This window comes from Fundulus heteroclitus, chromosome 8, assembly GCF_011125445.2.
Source record: "Fundulus heteroclitus isolate FHET01 chromosome 8, MU-UCD_Fhet_4.1, whole genome shotgun sequence".
Lineage (NCBI taxonomy): Eukaryota > Metazoa > Chordata > Actinopteri > Cyprinodontiformes > Fundulidae > Fundulus > Fundulus heteroclitus.
Genome location: NC_046368.1, coordinates 8,183,023 through 8,201,787, shown reverse-complemented (window position 1 = coordinate 8,201,787; position 18,765 = coordinate 8,183,023). Strand labels below are relative to the sequence as shown.

At 39.6% G+C, this 18,765-nt stretch overlaps 1 protein-coding gene across 1 annotated transcript in view; it reads left to right on the top strand.

The window, feature by feature from the left end:
• Positions 1 to 13,646, top strand: part of mamdc4 (MAM domain containing 4) — a 27,136-nt gene extending 13,490 nt beyond the window's left edge. The window contains exons 11-28 of the mRNA XM_036140058.1: positions 835 to 951; positions 3,666 to 3,758; positions 3,851 to 3,985; positions 4,059 to 4,204; positions 4,800 to 4,908; positions 4,983 to 5,087; positions 7,391 to 7,525; positions 7,649 to 7,776; positions 8,959 to 9,175; positions 9,274 to 9,411; positions 9,497 to 9,624; positions 9,698 to 9,788; positions 10,860 to 11,009; positions 11,603 to 11,728; positions 11,810 to 11,934; positions 12,024 to 12,123; positions 13,148 to 13,320; positions 13,405 to 13,646. Coding sequence (XP_035995951.1) covers positions 835 to 951; positions 3,666 to 3,758; positions 3,851 to 3,985; positions 4,059 to 4,204; positions 4,800 to 4,908; positions 4,983 to 5,087; positions 7,391 to 7,525; positions 7,649 to 7,776; positions 8,959 to 9,175; positions 9,274 to 9,411; positions 9,497 to 9,624; positions 9,698 to 9,788; positions 10,860 to 11,009; positions 11,603 to 11,728; positions 11,810 to 11,934; positions 12,024 to 12,123; positions 13,148 to 13,320; positions 13,405 to 13,488 — 2,300 coding nt within the window. The 3' untranslated portion in view covers positions 13,489 to 13,646. The remainder of the gene's footprint in view (positions 1 to 834; positions 952 to 3,665; positions 3,759 to 3,850; positions 3,986 to 4,058; positions 4,205 to 4,799; positions 4,909 to 4,982; positions 5,088 to 7,390; positions 7,526 to 7,648; positions 7,777 to 8,958; positions 9,176 to 9,273; positions 9,412 to 9,496; positions 9,625 to 9,697; positions 9,789 to 10,859; positions 11,010 to 11,602; positions 11,729 to 11,809; positions 11,935 to 12,023; positions 12,124 to 13,147; positions 13,321 to 13,404) is intronic.
• The last annotated feature ends 5,119 nt before the right edge of the window (positions 13,647 to 18,765 follow it).

The following is an 18,765-nucleotide window of genomic DNA, read 5'->3' as shown; positions in this document are numbered from 1 at the left end:
TCTTTAACCCATTAACTGGCAAAGATTTCAACAATGCATAAAAAAAAAACATCCCCAAATTAAATTAGATGCTGCTCTTGAATCCTTTAAAGTAGAGACAAGAACTTGGTGTCTCTGTAAAGATCACGCTTTACATTTTTAAACCAAGAAGGCCAGTACGATGTTTTGGTAACCAGTTTTTAGTTGTTGAAGTTGGAACACACACACATTGTCCACTTTTCTCCTCTTGTTTTCTTGTTTCTTTCTTCGACATGCAGCTGCAGGGTGATGCAAGATTACAGCTGAAAAATAAAGTAGCCAAAAGAGTAAAGTCTTTTGTGTGACAGGTTCAACTTTGAATGCAATATAATAATAATAAAAAAATTACTATTCTAGACCTGTTTTTCTGTGGGTATGTCTAGGCGCTCTCCAAAACTTTTCTGATTTGTAATCAATATTGTCACTTCTGTGACAAGCGATACATCCACATGATGGTAATTTCACACGCTACAATCTCCACGTGTTGCAATGAGCGTCTAAACTACGTACCTCAAAACAGGAGGAGGGAGGGTTTCGAGAAAGGGGCTCTGGAGAAGCTCTGGATCAACATAATTGGTCAAAAGAGGTGTTAATCAAAGGAGGAGGGCCTAGATTACCATTTTGAAATGAGAGTTTTTAAAATAGAAGTCTACGGTAGGAACTACTTGACTCTGATGTCAAAAATACGTGCCGATGGGTCACCGGTGACCCGTTGCCAATTAAGGGGTTGCTGTTATATTTGTAAAAACGTCATATTTATAAGTAAATTCCGCAAATTGACATGAATCAGTTTGAATCGTTTATTTTTCCAAATAGGGAATAGCACCCTGGAGAAATTTCCCAGACCCCCGAAGCACCCTTGCATCGATGATCCAGCGAAGATGTGTGATTTTCAGGCTGACTGTGCTGGTGCAGAGGATGAGGCCAAATGTGGTGAGTTTGTTTAAAACTACACCGACATAGGAAGCAACATCCATTTTATTCAACCTTGCAACACTCATAATTATTTGTTTTTATAACAATTTCAATCCTGCTAACAACACTTAGTAGGTAAATTTATCTGTATTATTTTTTTATTTTGCCCATAAACATGAATTTGTTGTTATATTTACGTTTTGGCCCTTAGCTCTTTAAAGGAAATATGTAGATGTTTTCCTTTTGTATTTCTTATATTTCTTTTCATGACATTGTTTTCGTAGATATATCAACAAATGCAAGAGAAATGAGAAGCCATCTAGAGTTCATGTTCTTGCACAGTGTCTCACAAAATTAATCCAACCCCTAAACTTTTCACATTCTGTCCATTTATATACAAGAATTTAAATGTATTTAAATGGATTTTATGTAATTCACAACAGAAAGTAGTGGATAATTATAAATTTGAAGCAATGTGTTTTCCAAATTTTAGCAAATTTCCTAAATTGGTGCCATTGGTTTGTATTTAGATCTGGACTTTGATTGGGCCATTCCATCACATGAATATGTTTTTTAAGAATGTTGCTCTGCAGTCATGCAAATTGCATATTTTCTCACATAGTTGTGTAAATTGGCTGCTATCTTTCCTGTATTTAACTTAAATATTTATTTTTTTTACCTGAACATGCCATATTATCATATAATCAACAATGGTCCCATACTTATCGTATTTTTCGGCTTATAAGTCACGCTTTCTTTCATAGTTTGGCCGATCCTGCAACTTATAGTCAGGTGCAATGTATATCAAATATATAACATGTTTTTAAATGGTAATATATACTGACTAACATAAACCAAGGTGTAAACATTACCATCTTAAGCCACACGAGGGCGCTCTAGGCTTGGGGAAAATCTATGCTGCTCCTGTACCACTTAAAAATTAATTGAAATATTAACTTATAGGCAGCAAAGCCTGAACACTGCGACAGAATTGTGCTGTCGGTGACGCTAATAACAGCTAGCGTTAGCTTATGTTGTCCAGGCGGTTTAAAACTTTCTCTTATGTAGGTATAAGAGGCTTACTGACCTTTCCATGTTGTTATCAAACATTGGTGTTGTGCTGCTAGCTTAGCACGAAGCCCCATTTGGCTCATGGTCTAATTTCAGCGTGATTTTGAAAATTTTCAGCGTAAAGGCCCAATTAGCAATAACTTTGCCGGATGCATCTGTGTATTTGAATGAGTTGCCCTATTGGATTAAATGTCGGTTTTTAGTCATGGATTTTGTGAACTAAATGTCTAATTTAATGCAATTTATAGTCCGGTGCGACCTATTTGTTTTTTCCTCTTTATGATGCATTGTTTGACTGATATTTAGGAGCGACATATAGTCCAATACTATGGTTGTTTTTCTTTTTTCACTTTCATTTTAGCCTTTCTGATTAACTCATTCACTGTTGCTCTAAAAGTAACTTTAGATTAGTTACACTACTGATTTAGTGTGTAACCCTGTGTTTTTACCACTTTCATGCCCAAGTTTCTACATTGTGGGACAATAAAGGAGTTTCTTATCTTGTTATCAAAGCCATTATATTGTTACTCTGGCTCTATTTTAGGGAAGGCGAACCTCTACCCTTGTCTTAAATTTCTCTCGACCCTCTAACAGGCTTTGTTCAAGGAATGCTCTGTATTCGGCTGCATCCCCACAGTATGATCTTACCACCACTACATTAGGGTGACTGCTGTTTGTTTCGGCTATACTTAGCCGAAACTAACTGTGAACTATTTTAATTTTTTGCATCCATTAACCACAAGGGGAAAAAAGGAAAAGATTAAACACTTCAGCCTTCTAGAAGCTGACGGGTGCGCTGTCTGCGTCTCGTTGTGTCTGTCTAAATCAGATCGGCGGATTTACTCTGGCAGGGAAAGTAGAGTTACCTGACTCCGCCAGATAGATTTGCTCCGCATATCCATCTGGAAACCTTCCGTTGAAGTAATTTTGGGAAGGGGCGAAAATACTGGTTAGCTGATTGGCCTATGTTGGTGATAGACGGGCCAAATGAACCAATCAGATTCGTCGTCGCTCGTAACAGAGCGACGACGAAAACACAACCACAAGCCAAGCTACTCTTGCTGCTGCAGGTAAAGGCTCGTTAGCTCAGCAAAGAAATACTCTGTAATTCCGATAAAACTTGCTCGATAGCCACGCTAACGCTAGTTTCATCGGCTGAAGCCGCCATGCTGTTAAGACTGAACTGACGCGCTTCCCGTTGCGTCACACCTCAACCCGCCTCAAAGCCAACGCTGATTGGACGTTCGTTTGGTGAACGGCTCCAAATTTTCTTCAACGGAGAGTATCCAGACTGATCTGCGAGTGAAACCTTGAAAGCTCGCGAGATCAGGATGGTCTCACGAGGCTAAAAGTAGAGACCAGCTCAGCATGCTATAGAAATAATTTCGCTATATTCAAAAGTTCTCGATACTGTACTTAAAAATCGTCCTCGTCGTTCTCGCCATGGCTGAGGAAAAATTATATTCATAAAACTCTAAAATCTGCCCTTCACAGACTTATGCTACTATGGAGCATGTCTTCTTGCCGCCACCTGCTGGGCCGGAGTGGCACTGCAGTTTTTCCTCATGACGTCCCATACGTCATTGGGGCTGTTTTACATTGAGGGTGTGCGTATGTGTTCCTACTTTTAAGTATGACGTCTTCCTGGGTTGTTGCTGCAGGGGATTTCTCCTATGCTGAGGGCAGCTCAGGCTGGACTGACACCAGTGTGGGGAGTCAAGGTTGGGTGCTGTATAAAAACTCAACAACTGAAGGTACAAACTGTGCAATCGATGAACTGATGCATACTCTGAATCAAAAAATCATCCAACATAAATGTATTATTTAATTTCCTTGTTTTAAACAGAGTACTTGTACGTAGCCGAGGCTGCAGGTCAGCAGCTAACAGAAGCCCAGACTCGGACACCCCTCCTGGGTCCCACCGGCCCAGCCTGTAACCTAAGCTTTGACTTTGCGCTCACTGGGAGTTTGGAGCACATCGGTAATTTCCTATCCCACATCTGATGTCAGCTGGATTTACTCTTTATGACAGGGATCTTCTCTCTGTGCTATAGGGGAGCTCTCCGTCAGGGTGATCGACAGCTTGCTGGGGCCGAGACCTAAACTGTGGGAGTTCAGTGGGAAAACGGGAGCACAGGAGGAGGAAGAGGCTTGGAAACATGCTGAAATTCTTATTGGAGTCAGGAAACATCGCTTCCAGGTCAGGTTTCAAAAGTGAATCAATAGATTTGTTCCATTCATGATAAATCTAAGCTTTTGTTCTAGTTTTCTGTTGTTTTTCTGTCAGGTCAAGCTTTTTCCATGCAGTTAAACCAGATGTTTACATACACAGAATGGGGTCCCCCCCCCAGACAATTGGGTAACCCTGGTGGTAGTTGTCTTTGTGAGTTACAGGAGGCTACTAGCTTGACGCACAGAGCCACAAAACATTATCCCCCACTGTTTGACATTAAATCAGACTAAATTGGACTGTGTTGCAGGTCATTCAGATCAGAAGACAAAAAGCTCAAAACAAATCTAATGGGCGGTTTAATCAACAAAGTATTTCTTTAGGTTTGTGCAAACTTATGCAAATGAGTAATTGCAGCAAATTTTTTACAACATTTCCCACAAATGAGCCTGTTTTCGAGTTGGATTGAACGTGAGAGATATCATATATATATATATATATATATATATATATACATATATATATATATATATAAAATATGCATTATTAATTGTGATCTAATTTCTTTACATAACAAAAAAAAACACTTTTAAATAACAGCTTATCTTCTTCCTCCTTTAATCAGCTGGCATTTGAAGCCCGTGCTGTGAAAGTTCAGCCTTATGCATGGATCAAAGTGAGGAACGTTCACTTCACCAGCTGCCACGCTGACTATTCTCCATCTGCACCCACGGGTAACTTTCACATCTATTTACACAGTGCATAAAAATATTAATGTCTCAACTAATTGAAGTTTTCTGGCCGACAGGGCTGTCGTGTAACTTTGAGGAAGGGCTGTGCGGTTGGTATCAGGACAACAGTGACGACTTTGACTGGTCTGTGGTTACTGGGATGGATCACACCGTTGGGATAGGTGAGACCGTGCAGAACAACCACTTTTTAAAAGTCTTCTTTATTCTTTTTTACAGCAGACGCTGATTACTTCAGGTTCACTTTTCTTTCCATTTGTAGAAAGCTTCAACATGGTAGCAAAACAAGAATTATTTTTTCAACCATAACAGTTAAAAAAAACTATTTACAAAATTTTTCACCACTTCTATTGAAGGTGGCAGAAATAAACCTTTATATTTAGTGAATAAATATTTGGAGAATAAATGAAATAAGAATAAAGTCAATCATTGATCTGAAACTTTAGCATTTAACTCTTCATCACATATCTCTGCCTAGCCTGGGACATTTTAAATACATGTTTTTTTCTGGTGAACTACGTTGAAATTTATTAAACTAATTATAATTTCAGTCTTTTTTCAGTTTTTTTCCTTTTGTACAATTTAGATATTTTGGAACTCAGTCGAACCTTAAAATTAGAATGTTTTTGAAAAGCTGACTTAATTTCAATTATTAAAGTTTACAGCAAATGAAAACTTGAAATTCATCTCTCAAGAAAATTTGACTATTAGTAAGAAAATAAATATTTTCAAATCAGAAATGTGAGCCTACTGTAAAGCTCATGTCTTAGAGCCTTGCAGCATAACAGACCCGTTCAAATTCGGGGGAAAAACTCTCATTCAATAGTTCTTTCTTTATTTTTATTACATCTGCATTGTAGATAAATGGTCAAGACATCAAAACTATGAAGCCAAAGTCTATGAAACTGTGTAACAAACATAACATTTTAAATAACTTGACATCTTTTATACTTTTTTTTACTGCTTTTGCCACTCTTGGCATTCTTTCGATGAGTCTCATGAGGTATTCACCTGTAAGCAGTTCACAGAGGTAGTAATAAAAATACAGACAATCCATAAATGACAAGGTGTGCCCAAACCTTTGACCGGTATTGAATTTGTTAATTTTCTTTCTCCTTTGGCACGCCCCATGCTCCATGCTTGATGTAGCGTGGCATGGAGGGGTTAAGCCTGTGGCTGTTTTCAAGCAGTCCAGGTTGTTTTCCTGGTAGAAATTGAAATCATCTCTATAAAGTTTATCACCAGAGGGACAAAGGAATCACTCTAAATTTCCTGGTAGACGGCTGCACTGACTTTTGAGCTGTCAAATCCATGGATCAGCACCAGCAAATGCCAGACAGCAATGATTTGTGCTGCTTGTGCACATTTTTTTAACTTTCCCATCAACTGGGAAATTATATTTTTGTAGCTTAGACTCCATGCAGAGGCTGTCACATGAGTTGTATGAGACCAGAGCCTCAATTAAAACAAGTGCGCTAATATTAACTACGTAAAAATGTTACTTTTTTATAATATTGTTAAGATTATGGCCACGTGTTTATAAAACGACGTCATCAATTACGTACCATTTCTGTCTTCCTAGAACTTTCTTCTGGGCATCACTTTAAAGTCTTTACTGACGGTCTGGTCTAAGACTGCAACTAACGATTACTTTAATAGTTGATTAATTGGTCGATTATTTTTTTTTTATCAATCGATGAATTGTACTTTTTTCCATATACAACATTTGGACCGGCAGAGCAAATAATCACACAAAAAAAACACGTTATAGTTTAGGTATTCTGTTCCAATAATATCACATTATAAAAACTGTACGCATGAGTACTATAAACATAGCGGTTGTGGCCCACATGACTAAAACATGGCTATAGAAATAAAATTTCTTTATTAAAAATTATTTTTACGTTGGTTTAATTTGACATCAACATTTTGCATAAAGCTGAATTTGGCTATTTTTATTCATATAAGACTACCTTTGTTTTCTTGAGTTTGTCGTTCATTTCAATGCTCATTAAAACTACAGGTACATTCATTTAGCTAATATCTAGCCTATATACCATGATTTTTTTTTATGATAACCAGAATCATTTAAGTTTTGACATCAATAATAATGCTTTTAGGCACTCCGTGTTTTCTTTTCTGTATGTTTTAGTTACACAATTCTCACAGGAATTAGTACTTTATTATATAACCATTATTTTTGACAAGTCCAATCAATAAACAAGTGCAATATTTTTTTCTATGACTGTATATCACTGTGCCTGTAATGAATGACTTATGAATTCCAGTCTTTGAAATGAATTGCTCTATTTATATATATATATATATATATATATATTGAGAGGAATCTGTGTTTACAAATTGTCTTAAATTCCCATCTCATCTTGTTGGGGGTCACCACTACAGCACTTTTAATTGTCTTGTTGCTGAAAAGCGTTATATAAATAAACTCGCCTTGCCTTACCAGGCCATAGTCTTGTTGTGGACATGTGGAGTCCTTCACTGCGTGGAGCGTTTGGACGCTTGGTGTCATTTCCACAGCTGTCGACATCCACGGAGAAGTGCCTGATCTTCTTCTATAAGCTCTACGGGCCAAACGCAGGTAATCAAACCTGGAGCCAACCGATTGAAGATATTCTGATCACCAATTAAGCGTTGTCCTTTCACCTGGTACGCACCTTCCTCCAGGTATAACTGATGACTCTAACTTCCTGCTCCCATCCAGGTGCTCTGAACGTGAAGCTGATAGACGGGCTTGGCTATGAGATCACACTGTGGACCCGCAGTGGAGCTCATGGCAACGAGTGGCACGAGGCGCACTGCCCTGTTCCTCACCAGCTCACAGGCTTTCAGGTATCAAACCAGTGCAATTGAAAATAATCTTATTCTTTGCCTTCAAATCATCAAAAACATTTTAATAGCAGACAAAGATAACCTTAAGAAAGACAAAAAGCAGTTTTCTTGTGTGAAAAAGTAAGGTCCTCTTAAACCAAACCACTACCATGACGTGTTTTCCAACGTTGACAGCCCTTTTAAGGTCATGCAAACAGCATCTCAGTCAAATTTAAACCCAGACTTTGACCCTGCACTGCAAAAAGCAAACTAAATGTAAGTCAAATTTTCTTGAAATTAATGTATTTTTCTTTGATTTAAGCAGGTAAATAAGACTCCACCTGCCAATGGAATATGATTTTTGCACTTAAATCAGAAACATTTCATCTCAATCATCTTATTTCAAGTGCAATATATCTAATCATCATATTTTAGGGGTAATAATACTCACTCCATTACTTTTAGTTCCCCTTTTGCAGTGTGCTGCTCCAAAATCTTCATCTGCTGCAGGTTTTAACAACTATTTTTTAGATATTGTTTTGATCAGGGATCATATACAGAAAAACATTAAAAGCTTACAGAGCAAAAAGGCACGGCACCAGATTGCAGCTTAACTAGCTTTCATTTGTAATCCCTTATTTTATGCAATTCTACTTTGTTTTATCTCTTTCCTCTGATGTCCTGTTAATCACCATGAATTGTGTATTCATGCTCGATAAATAAACTTGCCTTGCTTTGCTTTGCCTCTATCAAGGGCTGAAGATGCTGGTCATGAAGGGGTTTACACACTCTCAGATCGCAGTTGTCATTAAAAGTGGCCTGTTTGTTGATTTTGTAGAAACCACATGTAATATTAGATGTTTTTGGCTATTCAATGTACACCTGTGTAGGTTTGTTTATTTCAAACAAGCCTGTTTCTATATTTCGAAAATACACTGAATTTGTAGAAGGATTTAACTAAATAAGTTTACGAGTAACTAAAAGAGCTACTTGTGTGGGTCTGGTTCTGTTTGGGACAACGCTACAGTGAGTCCATAGTACTCTTCATGAATTTATAAAGAAATATGCATGCTTATGCATGTCACAAATCCAAGTTCATGGGAGCATCCCGCTGTTTTTTTCTGTAAGAAGTCAGACTGCATGATAAATACGACAGAACGGAAACACGGCACACCTTTAAAAACTCCTGTCGTCCTCCAACAGCTGTCGATTGAAGCGGTTCGGTCCGGTTTCGACGGCCAGGTGGCCATTGATGATGTGACATTTTTGGACGGCCCGTGTGCCTTACCCAGAAAGTGTTCGTTTGAAGGCCAGAAGTGTGGCTACAGCAGTTACGGCGCAGTTAGGTGGCTCCATCGAAGCGGACGCACCACCACGGCGAACGGACCCAAAACGGACCATACGCTGGGGACCGAGCTGGGTCAGAAAAATGCCCTTTAGAGAATAGCAATGTTTGAACATCTATACAGAAAACAAACAGTAGGATTTATCCCACCCTACTACATATGTTCTGTCCAGGTTACTACATGATGGTCAACGCCGACGCAGATATTCTTCCAGCCGGTCAAACCACCGTCCTCGCCTCCCCTGTCCGTCGGGGAACCTCTAAACCAGAATGTGTCAGTTTCTGGTATCATATGCAAGGAAATAATCCAGGTGAAATGCCTTAATATGAATAATAATTCAGAGAAAGCTACATTCTGTCGAACGACGTCACCAGCTGGTGGTCGGTGCCTTTCAGGCTACCTTACGGTGTACATGAAACCGGAGAAGGGAGAGAGAGTGCCGATCTTCTCTGAAAGCCTGAATCAGGGAGACGACTGGCGTCACGGCCAAGGCAACGTCTCCAGCGGCCTTGTGGACTGGCAGGTACCGTTCACCGCTATATTAAACTGTACTTCTCCCCTATTGGGCTTGGTTTTCATTTGATTTTGCTGCACAGTTGGAGTTCGAGGTGGTCGGATCAGGAAGCAGAGGTTCCCACGTAGCTGTGGACGACATCTCTGTCTCCGCTCACCCATGTGAAGATCAAGGTTTGTTTTGACCAAAATTTGCAGTATAAAGAAAAAAAAAACAGTTTTCCTACTGATTGTGGATTAATATGATAATATTGCATACAAATATTCATACGAATAATCAAACGTGCTTACTTAAGCCATTAGTGCCTGACTTAAAATGATATAAAATAAATTATGTGTGTTGTTGCTGAGTAGAGATTGTTAATTTACTGGTATAAATGTAGGTGTGGGGGACTTTAAATGCCGTTACTATTCTTAAAGGGACAGTGTGTAACTAATTTGGCTTTTAATTAGGAAAAATCAAGTGATGCTTTTATAAATGCATATTTTAGCACAGTCTAATAACAATTGCATTAAAAATTAAAGCGTTTTCATAACTTTGAATTAGTAGTACTAGTTTATAAATCCATAGGTGTGGGTGCTTCCACTGGGAGACATAATGTTGCAGACAAACCTGTCAGCCATGGGCGTTTTCCCTATTTGTCTTCTATATGATGAAGACGGGCTGTCGGTGGAGGAGTATAATGAGCAAAGACGACCATAGATCAAATTAAATTATCCGTTTTCTGTTTAAATGGAGGACCATGCATATCATTTGCCCAGCGAGAAGGAAGAGAAAGTAACCAAGAAAAGAAAAAGTAGTAACAACCAGGAGAAAACAAGTCTATATCGGTGCAGCTATTATTACCAGGGGGAGATAATTCATGATGGAGCATGGACTCTAAACTGATGTAGGGCTTGCAGGCTTTCTGCTGGAGAGCAGGTAAGTTAATTCAATATGAAAGGGAACTTCATTTTTGCTGTTTTGTTAGAAATGGGACAGTGTAGGTCAGCAGCTACTCTGTCCTCCCGGTAGAGACGGCTCATTTGTTCGTCTCCCTCTCAGGGAGCTTATTGGAGGAGGGCGTTTTTGTCCACATTTTTTTTCTTCCACTAAACTTTCTGCTGATATGCTTGGATCCAGCAATCTAAAAAGTTTAGCAATGCCTTCTTGTCAATGAATTTATTGAGCTGTGCCCGTATTATAGTCATATTCTGCTGTTTGCTTGTAAGCAGATTGAAATTTTCTCCTTTTGAAAACCTCAGCTTCTAAGTGCAGCCTGGAAAACGGGATGTGCAACTGGAGCAACATTCAGAACAACGAACGGGACAAGCTGGACTGGGAGCTGACCAGTCCGGAGGCAGAACGGCACTATCCCGTCCCGCCTGAAGATCACACCCTCGGCACAGAGAAAGGTTAGCGTCGGAGAGCCAGCGCCACTGGGACTGCTTCGATTATTAAGAATTTCTGTTCTACCTACATATGGCCCGCTCTATTTATTTAATTAGTTGGTTATTTATTTTTTTGTTTGTTTGTTTATTTATTTATTTATTCGTTTGTTCATTCGTTTATTTATTTGTTTGTTTGTTCATTTATTTATTTATACGTCTGTTTGTTTACTTTTTTATTTATTTGTTTGTTTCTTTGTTCATTCGTTCATTAATTTATTTGTTTGTTTATTTATTTATTCGTTTGTTCATTTATTTGTTTGTTCCTGTGTTCATTCGTTTATTTATTTGTTTGTTCATTTATTTATTTATACGTCTGTTTGTTTACTGTTTATTTATTTGTTTGTTTCTTTGTTCATTCGTTCATTCATTTATTTTTTTGTTTATTTATTTATTCGTTTGTTCAGTTATTGGTTTGTTCCTGTGTTCATTTGTTTATTTGTTTGTTTGTTTATTTATTTATTTGTTTGTTCATTTATTTATTTATTCATTTGTTTGTTTATTCATTCATTTGTTTGTTTTTGTGTATATTTATTTATTTGTTTGTTTGTTTTATCCAGGTCACTTCCTGTTCTTTCCCAGCAGCAACAGGACCCCAGCCAATCAAAACGCCTGGCTGCTGAGCTCTCACCTGCCCCCGACTCAGGCCACCTGTCTGCGATTCTGGGCCTACAAGCTCCACTCATGTAAGCTTGATTGTTCAACAATGGGCTTTAGAGTCCGGATCTTCTGTGTGCGACGCATCATGTTTGTGTGAACGTCCGCAGCGGACTGCCAGCTGAAGATCTGGATACTCTCTGGGGGTCTCATCTATGAGCAGCTGACGGTGAACGAACTCGGGGAACCCTGGAGGCACTTTGAGCTAAACATCACGTCACGGGAGGAGTACCAGGTCGGACCTTCTAGAAAACTCTGATCTGTCCTTCTATTGATGAGTCGGTCAGGATTAAAAAAGTCACATTTTGTCTTTCCTTTCAACAGATTGTGTTTGAAGGGATCAAAGGAACGTCGGGTTTCTTAGCTCTGGATGACATCGAGTACACTGTCGGATTCGACTGCGCCACCAGAGTCACAGAACCGAGTAAGACTGGAAATCCCAAATTAATTCATGAACTATATATTTTTTTCCACTAAGGTGCTGACTATAGACTAATTCAAACGATGCATGGTTTTAAACATTTGTCTCACAAATCCAAACCTTGTAAACATAGTACCTGTAATTTAATCTCGGTATAAATCCTGGTGAGGGCCTCAGAGTTTTTTTTTTAGGGAACATTAGAGAACAAACAGCGTCAACACCTGCACAAAAACATTGACCTTCGCTGTAGACATAGCTCCCAGGTTCTTTGGTGTGTCTCCTACAGCTTTGCACATCTAGGGACTGTTTGACGTTTTTCCCCGTTCTTCTACGTAAAATAGCTCAAGCTCATGCAAATTGGACGGAGAGGGTCTGAGAACAGCAGTTTTCAGCTCCTAACACAGATTGTGTAGGTCTGGACTTTGACTAGGCCATTGTAACACCTGGATGTACTTTTGATCTAAACTACCCCATCGTTTCTCAGATAATGGATCGATCAGAGCACTGTGAGTTATTCGTAGCTTGGAATATTGTTTTATGATGCTAACTGAGCTTTAAACATCTCCACATCTTTATAATTGGCATGTCTGCTGTGCTCCCTGGTCTCCAGCATGCTGTTTGACCACTAAGGTCCTCTAACAAACCTCTGAGGACCAGCAGGAGAGCAGCTGGCCTCTGTTTACTAATTAGGTGACGTTTAAAGAAAAGTCAGCCTGTATTTTATTTAGGGGAGTCAGATAAGCTGCTGATAAATAGAAATGTGTAATTTTCCATCAACTTCCCGATTACACTCTACTTTGTGTTGATTTGTTACATAAAATCATTATATAATGCATTAAAGTTTGTTGCTGTTAAGGGACATAAGGTAAAGAAATACTATTAAAAGGCTTAAATTAAAGGCATTTCATGATTCAATTACCAATATTTTATCCTGATTCCTGGCCTTAGCAGGTTCTGTAAATGTTCTGCCCGAACTGAGCCAGTAGGATCCTCTGCAGGACTTGGGATGACATGTTTTCTGTTTCAGCCTCAAAGAAGCCAGACAACGCCGGAGGGATCGCAGCCTCTGTGATCGTGGTCCTGCTGCTGATCGGCACGTTGGTCGCCCTGCTCGTCTTCTACCTTCGGACCACACCGGAAGCCCAGGCTCCTCCGACCACAGCTGGCTTTAGCAACGAAGGATACGTTTCAGACACCAGAGTGAGATAAAACACCCCAGAAGCTTCCCCCCCCCCCAACAAAAAAATCCAGCCATTAAAACTATTAAATAATTTCATGTTTCAGGAGGACCGTGTGAACATTTCTGCCATAAATAATCATCCAATGGCTGCAGGCTTCAACAATGTCTGTGTGAGTTTTAGTCCATAACACATTTCAGGGATAATGTTGGTTCTCCTGCTTTACGTTTCTTTATCTGCTCGGACATTATTGTTAAGAAATGACAGCAAAAGCTGCACAGCAACAATCTGTCACCACAAGAGGGCAGCAGATATTCATTTAGAAAACTATATAAACACACTGAACATCTGCTGAATGCAAAGTGCTCAGAAATAAATAAATCAGTCATGTTTTTTACTCTGTGAGCTAAATCAGAATCAGAATCAGATAATAATTATTATAATAATAATTCCAGAGGGAAATTGCTGTTTCAGTGCCATCACCATTACATAAACATCACAAACGTTTCAGGGGGGAGACGGTTCACTGAGGCCGTGCTGCCAAGGACACTACTGTATCCACAAGGCGCTGCCCTTGATCTGTTGAAGGAAGATTACAACAACATGAGGGAAGGGCAGGGAGAAAAAAAAAAGACAGATGCTTGACAATTTATGCTCTCACAAATAAAGAGTAAAGCAACCGACAAAAAAAAACCCTTAATGCACGAGAAGCACAAATAACACGAGACACATATATGCACATGGTAGACATTTGAGACCCGTCGCATGTACGTAAGTTCATCAGTTTTATAAGAAATCAGTTATGTGTGACTGTTTGGGTGAAAGTGTTTATATCTCCGTGAACACTCTCCAGAGGCCATAGTCCTTGATGTTATCAGCCGGCCCACAGTTCAGAAAAGCATCCACAGGTGTCCGCGGGGGAGGGGGGTAGCCGGGGAGCTTTTCTGAGCACTCTCCGCCATAACAATCCTGGGGTCCGTTCTTCGTACGTTGCTTAAAACATCCGAGATCAAATGACACATCCAAGATGATTTCATCCGGCTAATCCTGATCCGGCTAATTGGGTTTTTCGAACACACCTGTTGATTACGATTAGTATGGCTGGATTGAGTTATCTGAGACAACTGCGCGTTCATGCGTTTGTTTAAAGGGGAAATGTATCGATAGTAGAAACAATGATCAGCAGTGCTGCTATTGGCTGTTCAGCATGAACAAAAAACGCCCACAGTTTTTCTCCCAAGCAGAACACGAGCTTTTAACGGAAGGTTATGCCGAATATGAGTCATTAATTAAAACACCTCAAAATCTGTTAAAGCCAGGAGAGAGGGCTGGTAAAAAGTAGCAGACAAATTAATGCGTAAATACTGTCCATGGTAGATGTTTCTATCACTTTCTACAGTATGAATTTTTGCATTTTAATAATCTCATATTTACTTTGTTCTTTTATATCAGAGCCTCCACGGGACCCACTAGAACATGGGGACAAGTAAAAGTGAAATACAAGAATATTCTACAGAATGGTAGCCTTTAATTATTATACTTTATTTTAAAAAGCCACTTGTTATGTCAAGAGATCCAAATTTCAGTGTCATTCCTTAGACACTGGAAGTAAAGGACGCATGCAAACTGGGAATTTTAACAAAAAAATTCTTTATCTATAAAAAAAAATTAAGTTCTTCCTTTTCCAAGTCATCCACAGTTTACATGGTAAAACTGTATTGCTCCGTGTCTAGATAATCCATCCATAGATTTTTCTAATACAATATACGGCTCGACAGGAAGCAAGCCTTTCAAAGTAAACTAAACTTCACAATAAAATGGCCCGAACAACTCTTCTTACTGAATATGATAAAAATAAAAAGCAAACCATCATACAAATAACTTAAATATTTTAGATTTATGGCTCCAACACCACTTTTTCCTCTTTAAAAGCCACTGTTAAATGATGTGTTTGTCTGTTTATAACAGCCACCAAGAAAAATCTCTCTACAATTACACTGTCACGCTGCGCTAAAGGATCCTGTCTATTGCGCAATACGCGATTAATTCGAAAAACTCTGCAAATTACTCTTGCACCTTCCGCAACAGGTTGCTCTCGAGCAGGCTTAAGCTGGCGCACATGTTGCTATGACAACAAGTGCAGGAAGTCTTTCGAAGAACCAAACGATCCAAGATCATGCCAAATCGTCAACAATGAAATCCTGCTAACTGAGTTAGCGACGTACGAAGAACGGACCCCAGGAGTTGAGATAGGGAGGGAATCCAAATATGTTATTTGTTATGAGACAAGCTGCACTGCCTTTCCTGTCAGCTGCAACCAAATCCAATTTTCCAAATTGTTGGGGCTTTTCCGCGCTTCACTTCCAGATTTTATCCCATCACCCCCTTTGAGTTCAACCACCAAAGCCAGTCTGCGTTCCAGCACAGCCAGCTTTTCGGCTCTGCTCCTTCACCTTCCAGGTCTGTCCGTTCACCGCCTTAACGAGCGCGTCATGCAGCCGGCAGCCTGATCAAGGCCAAATGGCTCCGACATCCGCTGTATTTGCTGATACCTAAAAAAATCCACAAAAACCAATAAGTTGAGATCCAAGTATCTTGAATCCAAATGTAAACGTTTCAAACGTCCAGGTATGACAAAGTCGAAAGGCACACCGTTTTCCATCCAAGAATTTAGGGTGTATCCCACAAAATTAGTCAAATCAGGACCGGGCGAGTCCCCCTTTCATTGCCTATACCGTTCGAAAAAAAATTGTATCAATAGTATTGAGAGACCAGCTTTCCAGATCCATGTTTTTCAGTGTTCGGTTGATATGAAGAAAGTGCTCAGAAAGACAAGACATAGCAGCAAAGACATGACCGACCTCAAACAGAGACAGAACAGAGGAAATGCAGAAATCTGCACCGTTTCATCTATCCAATTTATTCAAATACTATCCTTGTCACCTTTAAACCGGCCAGAATAGACAAGAATTTAGCAAATTCGGGGACAGAAAGTCAACAAAATCACTTTGAGAGGCTTTCAGAGACATTAAAGATTAGCAGACCACATTGCTTTTCAGACCCTGTCGCCTGTTTGTTCCCCGAGTTTAAGTACAAGCTGACAGCTGTGATTTTAGCTGAAGCATTTTCTCACACACAAAAAAAGTTGAACAGTTAAACCTAAGCATGACACGATCTCTTAACCTGAAAAGCATGTTTTGCCTGCGGGATTAACTTCTCTCTTTATCTTTAACATGTCACTGGGTGCAGTTCTGGATGTGCTGCATAAGTACCATTTTTTATCTTTCACTCATTGTTAGCAATGATCTCCCTTAGGGGAATCAAAAGGTTAGCAGGTTGTTACAGTAAGAAGTTCACATTCAACTAACATGAGCAGCAACATGGTTTTAGTTTGAGTCTTTAAGTTATTTTTAATCTGTTTCCAGGGTGGAACGTCTACACAGTGACAAACTGCAATGACTTTACGTAACATACATGCATACAGTAACTCCCCGCGCACCGTTTGTAGCCATTAAACATCTTCTGGTTGGATATTTACCCCCTTACCTATTAGAACTAGTAGTTTGTTAAAATGGGTTGGTTTCCTGTCACAGCTTTAATGCACAGCCAGCTAATTTTTGTCAGGCTCGTGGTCCACGTCTTTCCAGAAGCTTAACGTTTGCCTGTTTTAAAGCGTGTTTGGGATCCTTGGCCAGGTGGAAAACCCAACTGTGTCCAACTTTAAATCCTTAAGCTGCTTTATTGAGGGAAAGTTGGAAATCCTCCTTCATTATTCAGCTTAGCCTTTATGCATCGCACCGGACTGAGTGGCTGTGGAGCAGCACCTCGCCATGATGCTGCCGCCACCATGCTGGACAGCTGGTACTGTAAAGTACGAGTGCATATTAAAAAATGTAATTATCGTAAAAGAGATTTATTAACTGACCCACTGAACCATTTAGAGGCTCAGGACTGTTTTTTTTTCAGGTGTTTCGAGTTAAATAGATGGTTAGGATGTGACACCATGAGTTTCCCTAATTGAACTTTTTCACTAAATAAAAATTTTCTGTCACACAAAATTTAGTTTTTTTATTGATCTGTACGAAATTATCATCAAAGTTACAAGAACAAATGTTAAGGTTGACATGTGCTGAAAACTGCTGTGACATCAGTGTATCACAGTTGAACTGGTTTAACTGGTTTGACGTGAGCATGCTAACCAAGCTAGTGTGAAATCTGAAGCCTGAAGGTTTCTGGAGAAATGTTTTATAGTCAGGCAAGACAACGACTGAGCTGCTGAGACTTGGATGGAGTCAGGGTGAGATTTCCAACTCTAAGAATGCTGTGACAGTGATCAAGCACGGTGGTGACAGTGTGAGGCTGTGGGACGGTGGACAGCTTCACGTTCTCCACCACTGCTCGTTTGTAAGTGTTTTATAACTAAAGTTGACTCTGACATTGGATAAATCGGGCTGACATAAGCTCCGGTACATCCTGATCCGAGCCCTGTTGAAAATTTCAGGAAAATTGGGTCAGAAAACCAAATAATTAAATCCAATTCTACCGATGCTGCTATGAAGAGCTTTCAGAGGGAAGCGTGATGATGGAGGCGTGTGGGTTTGAACTAGTGTTGCGCCGATGCAATTTTTTTGGCCCCGATACCGATACCCGATACCTGGCTGTGCAGGATTGGCTGATACCGATACCATAACAATACCATCTGTTTGAAATTGATGTGTGTGTGCGTGTATATATGAAGAACCGCATACTACTTAGGGTAGTAGAACTTTTTATTGCCTACCTGGAATGGGTGACAATAGCTGAATAAACTTTTGGCTCTCAAAGGCCAAAATAGTGCAACGTTCGTGAAATTATAACATGTATAATAGTAGTGTAACAGTAAGACAGTAGAATTACATTAATAATTGAATAATCTCTTTTAAACCCTGAGTTTTGGCTCTCAAATGCCAAAATAGTGCAACTTTCATGAACCTATATAACATGTATAATACTAGTCGGGAGAGAGAAGGCTGCGTTCAAGTGACATACAAACATCAAAATGGTATTGGTGCCGTATTTGTTGGTACTCGCCGATACCGATACCACCATTTTAGTGCTGGATCGGAGCCCCGTCCGATACTAGTATCGGTATCGGTGCAACACTCCTTTGAACATACGTGTCTGAGGGCGTAAATGTCTGTAAATTTATTGATTCATGGAAGAAGAAAAAAAACATTAAGGATAACTCTAAGACTTTTGCACATTATGACGTTGAGCTTTGCAGTTTGACTCTTTCTTCTTTTGTTTTTTGTTTTTTTGTCTTGCAGGTCCCTGCTGAGGTCAGGGAGAGGGAGGAGGAGTGACTCTGGAGGGGAGGGCGCTGCTCTGCCACCTGAGGGTGGTTTTGTGAAATACAGGTGATATCACAGCAGGAGAACTGCTTGTGTCACCTTAATTAAAACACACACACTTATACACACACTTACAC